Raw genomic sequence first — 8,165 nt, forward strand, 5'->3', positions numbered from 1 at the left:
TATTTTGCCCTAAGCAATTTTGTGACAGAAGTGAACGGTTTTGAATAAATTTCTTAAAATGGGCTAAGGGAATCAGAAAAGAGTAAGTGTTTATCAAATTGTGGATTATATAAGCTATGCAACGCAGTATAGTTTTTGGAATTTTTTTATTTAATTAGTGGAAAATCTCGCATGAATTTGAGGGTGATCGAAAATTCTCTATTTAGCGAGTAATGCCCCTTGTCTATATTTATATACATATTATAAGGTTATGACTAAAATCTCATTTTAAGGTCACAATCAAGCAGTATATACCATCCAAACACTGTGTGGGCCCCCTGTGGTTATATCCGAAAAGTAGTAGACTTCAGCGTGTCAAAATATGGCAACTAAAAGAAACAATCATTAAGTAAGGATTTGTAAGATTTTACCGAAAACCCATATATTATGATATAAGGAACATACCTCCTTTACCGAAAGAAATTCCAGTAAAGGGAAGACCAGATGTCGGTCCAAATATTGGCCCATCCGCGTGGTGAGATCGAACTCCGCCATCTTTGCCGATAATGATTCTTTACGCATACTCGTATTTATTGACAACATGTTTGATATATTTTGTTATCAGTAAATACTCCATTATCAAAAAAATACTTATTCTGAATTTCATTATATCGTAAAATTAATTGTTATAAAAATTATTCATGAATGTTTAAAATTCGAAACTACAGCTTTTGTAAGAATTCTTGGAAGGAAGGAGTTTGCTTCCTTGTGTGATTTGTTTACTTCAATAATATTTGCAAAAAATTCCGCTTAAAGTAAACATATAAACCTATAAGATTATGAGCAAGCATCAAAAAGATGCAACTGACGCATCTGGTAAGGACAGTAGCGATGACAACATGGCAAAATCTTCAAGGGCTGGCATGAAGGTTGTCAAAAATGAGCCTCTGCCAACAGAGTTGCTTGGTAAATAACTATCTATTAATTATTCTGCATGATTAAATCATGACTAAGTTTGACTTGTAGAGTATTAGATTTCCATAAGTTAGATACTTTTTCATGTTCCTGAATTCGAACTGGTGTGATACTGATAAAGTGATCTTACATGCCCAAAGAGTGAATTTGGCCCACATTACGGACAGGGTGGACCTTGAGACAGGGCGGACCGTACAAGGGTGGACCTTATGTTTGGACATGGGGACCATATTTAGGGACAGGGCGGACCATGAATAGAGACGAGGTGGACAGTGATCAAGATTTAAAAAATAATAAAATATTGATATTTCTTTTTATCCTTTAAAAATCATTATAAATGTATGCATATACTTATAAATGCAGTTTACAACTTTAAAATGTTTTTTTTTAATGAATTTATTAATAACAGCGTCAAGTTGAACATTAGGCAGGTGATAATTGACCAATTATTGGGATATTAGTATTATTACATGTTATTGTTTGTTAAATAATAAGACGGAAACACTGCTAAAAATGAAAATGTTAATTAAACAATATGATACAGAAAATACTTGTTATTCCCATCTGATGTTTGAAACTGCTAAATGGAGAGTTGTATCATTGGCCTGTGTTTTTACAGCATCAAGAACAGGTTTTGGTTGTTTCTAATTGATAGGTATGACAGGGCCGGCAAAATCAATTGTCCGAGTTGCCCGAGTCGTAAAATTGTAGGTCCGGGCAAGTAAAATTATGCAGTTTACTTGTCCGTGGACAAGTAAATTTCGGCGGCTAAAAGAGGAATTCTGAAGAAAAAAATCTAGTTCTTTTCTAATAGATCTAAATCAGAAGGAAAATCACACATTTAATACGAAAACTAGCGTGTGAAGTGTGGTGTCTGTCATGAGGGCATTCCGTGCATATTAGGGTGTTACTATTTTAAGTGTTTACATAAATAGCGACCAACCAGGCTTGGGGTTTTCCTTACGTCATGCAGTTACTGCATGCGCGTGGCAATTAACTAATAATTGAGGGTACATGTTTGTTTTGGTTTATGACTGCCGACTTAGCCTCTGCAATAAAATATTTTCGGTAGCAACGGGGTTCTGCCATAAAATTGAATTGGTAGCTGTGGTCTTTTCAATCGCATTTATTGTTTAGATAGCGGACACAGCATCAATCTCGCAACAATTGTCTTTGAAATACCACTGTGTAGAATGAAATTTAAATACATTGTACAGTATAGCTTTTCCAGGTCATTCGGGAATATTTACGCTCATATCGGCAATTTGACTGCTTGAATTTATGTGGACAAAGTCATTTTATAATTTATTTTATGTAAAGATTTCTTGTGAAAATGCCTTTGTTTTTGAATGTCTAATACTGGTGTTAATGTATACATGTCAGTTTCATCGTCGCCGATGGTAATGATGTCAAAATTTTCACAATTCATCCGCTGCAACCAAGCGTATATACGTACGTATATGATATTACATTTGAGGCAAATCATAATTATATCGTTAAAAAAAGCCAGATGTCATCAATTTGACAAATCTAACTCAAGAGTACATATGATTTTTTAAAAAGGATTCAAATCATTGAAATGAATATTATATAGATGAATAGAAATAAGGAGTGAATAAATAAGAAAATGATACCAGAGTGCAAAACAATGAAGAAAATATTTTAGAGCAATTTGGGTGCAAGAAAAACTGAAAAGTGCTGGCAAAAGACCAATGCTCCTTCCAGTAAAATATACACAATTTGTCCATCACTGTCGTTCTACTTTAATCTTACTGCCGTTAACATTTTATAAATATATTATATTACAATCATAATATATTATATTATTAAACATATGGCATAGAATGTTTAATAAAATTGAAAGAAGTTCATAATCATATTGCTCTTTTTATTGACATTTGCAGTAAATATTAAATATAAATACGGACAAGTGAACATTGAGTACGGACAAGTAAATTTCTTAGGTTACTTGTCCGTGGACAAGTACAATTTTCTGAGATTTTGCCGGCCCTGGTATGAAATTCGGCAGATTATCTAATACTATGTAACGTTTCTTTATTGAATGGTAACAAAAGATTATTTGCAACAATCAATGTCTGTGATGAAATGTTAACAATATTTTCTAATTGAAATTAAGTTTAGCGGTTTGTTTTTCTTTTGCAAATTCTGCTTACTTTCAATTGAAAACCTGTTTTTAATGCTATACTGATGATATTTCATTATCATTCCGAAATGAGTTATTAAGGCTATTTTATAGTGAAAAAGAAATGAAAACAAAAAGAATTTTTTTTTTAAAAGAAAATGTTGAACTTAAATATCAATAAAGTAAATGTTCAATTATGTCTTTTTTACCTGCATGCTATAGATAATACTTCAAATTGCAAATCACTTTTTCATTGGTTTCACCCCAAAAGATGTCAATTGATGCCAACATTACTTTTAGAGACAATAGGAACTTAAAACCACCATACTATTAAGACCACATTTCTCTTCAGATCCACAAGTAGTCTCATTAGTGGGGTTCTACTATACAAATAGATCAAATTGAAAATATCCAAAAGAAGAGAGAGGGTCGATGGATCAAGATACATTGTAGATTATGGTCAGACCTTTAGCTTCATGGGCATGCTTATTCCCTTAAGCTTTGAAAAGAGAACTCAGACGCATAAGATGCTAGGTTTTCCTTTTTTCTATAAGATGCACCATGGTTTGAATACAATCCCCATAGAAAGAAAATATGTGACACCCATTTCCTTAACTTCACACCATTTACATTAACTTCAGACTGTTATAAATTCTTCCTTCTTTCCAAGGACTATACCATTTGGAACAACCTACCCCCTGCAGTTTCCCTACTCCCTACCCCAGAGCAGTGCATTGCAGCCATAGCTAGCATTGAACATATTATCCTATTAACATTTTTAAACATTCTTCTTTTACATGTATCCTCTTTAAACAACCCTTTCTTGCGATTTTGATGTGCAGACATGACTACTTTCCCACGAGGGGATAGGATAAGATAAGATAAGATAGACTTGACCTTAAGTCAACTTGTCCCGTAGTCAACTTGTGTTATTTTAGGTCACTCATCCCTTAGCCAACATGTCCCCAAACCTGTCACCTATTATGTTTTATTATCAAAAAATTCCATCAAAGTTATAAGTGGGTTTGACACCCAACTGAGATACATAGACCATCTTGCTTTTTATTTGTCTTGATTAAGGTAAACTTGATCAATTTTGTTTATAGTTATTGCAAAATTGCCCAGTGAAATAATGTAAAAATGAGATATTCCTATATGATATCATATAACTTATATTTTTCGGACCGTGTAAGTACAGTGATAAACTTGAGTGTCTTGATTAATAGTATTTGGATTATCACACCTCTTTATGAATATGATTGAAGTTGTATAATATTTGTCTGATTGGATTATACATCTTTCATACCCTTTAAATGTTATTATTTTAAAGTGCAAAGTAGGAGTATCCAATTTTTATGATTAAATTGATTTCTCCAATTAAAAAAATGAAAAGCGGAATATAAAAATATTGTTTATGGACAATTTGTTTGGCCCATTGACGAAATGTTCTCAACATATACTATACTGGGATCCTTCATATTTACTGGACATTCAGTTTACCGGACAAAAGCTATTCCTGCCGAATAGTGCTTTATTTTTTGCTTCGATTAAAAAATCATACAGTCTGAATCGAACACACTTTTCTATTTTCAAAGTAAATAACAACAAAACCACTCTCAGATAAAATATTGTTGATTCAGTTCTTTATTTACTACATGCCTTTTGTTTACTAGTTATTTCATGACCTGGTCATGCGGGGGAAATCTGTTCTGTGCAGGCCCGAATATGGAGGCCATTAATGGGTTATTTTAGATAGGTTTTACTTTTAATTCTTCTCAATGTTATCTGAAGAGACAATCAAAACATATTTTAATGATAAAAAAGTATTTTTAATTTAGTCCAAACAGTATCTCGTTGTTGTCTTTTACAAAGAAATGCAACTTAAAAAAATATAAGGAAAACGGGTTACGTCCATGGGAGGAAAGTCTATATGAAAATGAAAATAAAATGGGGACTTTAGGGTTTTTGAAACATGCTAAAATGAAAAAAAGGGAAAAACTGTAGGGACAAAAAAACAAATTTTCCTTTTGAATTCAAAATTTTTCATACTTTTCAGGTTTCATGAAGAAAAAATTATGTTAATTGAGTTAATATTTTTAATTTTTCAATTACCCCCTTTTATATGGGGCCTCTTAAATAAACGCATGGCTGCCGGTCTTTTTCAAGTGACATCCCGGGGGTTTTTCAAAATATCTTAACCTTCCCCTTTCAATAGAAAGTATTTTCCCCATCCTGATTTTTTTAAAGTTTTAATTTTTAAATTTTAAAAAGATTTTAAAAAAATTTTTAAAACACAATGTCTTTTTAAATCGAGTTTTTCTACACCGTTTTTTTCCCCTCTTAAAATGACCTACTTTAAAGAACATTTCTATTATGGTCTAATGTTTAATTTTTCATGTTTAATAAAGGAAATGTTTAACGTGTATTAAGAAACCCCCAAAATATTTTGGGTTAAAAAAATTCCCCTTCTTTTTTATTATTTTAAATAAAAAGTTACAGATAAAAAACATCATATTTTGTCCGATAATATGTAGCATCCCAGTAAAATGTAAGTTTGACAACTTAATGGTATGACAAACTTTCTGTTTATCATTAAATCTCTGTCTGTAACAGATGCATTTTGCTCTAAAACATTTCAACACTTCAGGTTTAAAAACTCCAATACATGTTTAATAACCCAATGTATTAAAAAAAGTTAAAAGATAAAAATGGGAAATAATTTTTAGCTTGATTCTTCGAAAAATGAGGAGAATAATTGTACTTACCCAGGCGACTACGTCACACTTTGGCTAAACTTTTGTATGCAAGTTGATATCTCCAAATATACTGAAGGGAACTGGTCGAAACTTCTCACTTGTTTGAGAGTAAAATAGGAGGTCACTGACCAAGGCCCATAACAACTATTAATCGGAATTTGATTTTGAACATTTAATTATGGCCCCCATTTTGAACTCAGAAAATCCTACATTATCTTGTTTTACCATCAAGCAATGAAGAAAGTAACGTCCCCAAGCAGGCTGTCCTATCACAAGCTCTTGTTAAAAAAATTGTGTGGGGAATGCTTTAATATGAATTTAAAATCAAGCAATTTAATTTTTATGTTTTACATTTATATTTTCAGAGCCAGTTGTACCAGAATTTGAGTGTCCAGTGTGTCTACAAGGTGCCAGTTTCCCTGTACAGCTACCGTGTAGGCATATCTTCTGCTTTCTCTGTGTTAAAGGTGTTGCCAATAGAAGTAAAAGATGTGCATTATGTAGACAAGAAATTCCTTCAGACTTCTTTAATGATCCTAAATTATTATGTGAGAATGAAATAAAAGAAAAATCATTGTCTATTTTTGATGAAGGTTACCAATGGTTTTATGAAGGTAGGAATGGATGGTGGCAATATGATGAGCGCACAAGTCTAGAACTTGAAAATCGCTACAAACAAGGAGATAAAATGTTTGAGCTACTTATTGCTGGGTTCTTGTATGTAATTGATTTGGAAAATATGAGACAATTTCGTCGTAATGATCAAACTAGACGAAGGCGAATAAGGAGAGACTTGCGTAATGTCCCCGGTATTAAAGGAATTGCTGGTCTTAAGTTTCATGGTGATGAATCAGTCAGACCAAGTGGAGATGGAGGGGAAGCAAATCAGACAGTACCTAATGGAGGTTCTACATTAACTAGCAGTAATAATGATTCAACTACAAGTACAAACCCTTCACTAACACTTCAACACGCAGTAGATGGTAACCCTTCAGCTGGTGATGATACATATCTTACCCCACCAGCACCTAACAATACACCTCAGACACCAATGACCCCAGCAGATAGTCAACCAGGCAGTTTGTCAGGCTCACAAGAAGACCTTAGTTTACACCTTCAACACCTGCATATTAATTCTAATAGTTCTTCCAGAAATTCCCCATCCGTTGATGCTCAAGATCAGTTTCGCTATCGTTACCCAGCTGATCCATATGACGGTGATTTTACTCCGTCAGATGACCAGCAAGATTTTGACCAGCAACAGGATTCTATACATCTTAATTCTAGTAACTCGTCAACAGATTCAATGGCTCAGGCCAATCTTACACAGCAACATTGTCCCGATCACCAAGTCCCTTTAAACCATGTACCGAGTGGTCAGGATGATGAAGAAGATTTAGCCGTGCCGACCGTGCCAAGGCAAACTAGAAATCCTGATACTGGTAGATATGAAACTTACCTGTAAACAATTCTAGGAAAAAAATCCTTTAATTTATTATTAACTATGTGTTTTTGTCATAGATGGTTATGCAAATTTAAATGTATTTCAAGATTTGCTATTGTCTAATGCAAAATGAAATACAACGATGGCAGAAAGGAGTAGCTGCTGTAATTTATATAATTTGATCAATATATGGAGTCTCAATTGAGGCTATATGTTCTTATATTAGAAGACACAAAATCATGCTGAAAAATTCATGGACAACTGTCAAATTGCATCCAAAGTTTAAGAAAATATAATGAATTTTGCAAGATTTACGTTCAAGAGAATCAATAAATTCTGGAATGGGATATCTGTGTGTTTACGCAAACATATGAAATTGTAATAAAATGTTTTTTGGGTCTTGATAGAAAAGATCATTTTCGAGTTATTTTACTGGTTGAATGAATGATATTTTATTTACTTTTTTTGCTCAATAATCTTTTTCTTTATTATTTAAAGTTTATGTCATGTGAATATAAGTGCTATTTTTAGCTCACCTGTCACAAAGTGACAGGGTGAGCTTTTGTGATCACTTTTCGTCCGCCGTCCGTCCGTCGTCCGTCCGTCCGTAAACTTTTACTTTAAATGACATCTCCTCATAAACCACTAAGCCAATTTCATTCAAACTTCACAGGAATGTTCCTTTTGGTGGTCACCTTTAAAAATTGTTCAAAGAATTTAATTCCATGCAGAACTCTGGTTGCCATGGCAACCGAAAGAAAAAAACTTTACATATCTTCTTTTAAAAAACCCAAAGAGCTAGAGCTTAGATATTTGGCATGAAACATCTTCTAGTGAGTGTCTACCAAGTTTGTTCAAATAAAAAGCC

The 8,165-nt window shown here is 33.1% G+C and overlaps 1 protein-coding gene across 1 annotated transcript; it reads left to right on the plus strand.

The window, feature by feature from the left end:
* Window positions 1-697: 697 nt before the first annotated feature.
* LOC132713216 (E3 ubiquitin-protein ligase rnf146-like) lies at window positions 698-8,165 on the plus strand. Its single transcript, XM_060695708.1, has 2 exons — window positions 698-945; window positions 6,219-8,165. Exons 1-2 carry the CDS (start codon window positions 819-821, stop codon window positions 7,316-7,318), a joined length of 1,227 nt encoding a protein of 408 aa, XP_060551691.1. The 5' UTR covers window positions 698-818; the 3' UTR covers window positions 7,319-8,165.

The sequence above is a fragment of the Ruditapes philippinarum genome, unplaced genomic scaffold (assembly GCF_026571515.1).
Source record: "Ruditapes philippinarum isolate M1 unplaced genomic scaffold, ASM2657151v2 ctg2449_1_1_1_1, whole genome shotgun sequence".
Lineage (NCBI taxonomy): Eukaryota > Metazoa > Mollusca > Bivalvia > Venerida > Veneridae > Ruditapes > Ruditapes philippinarum.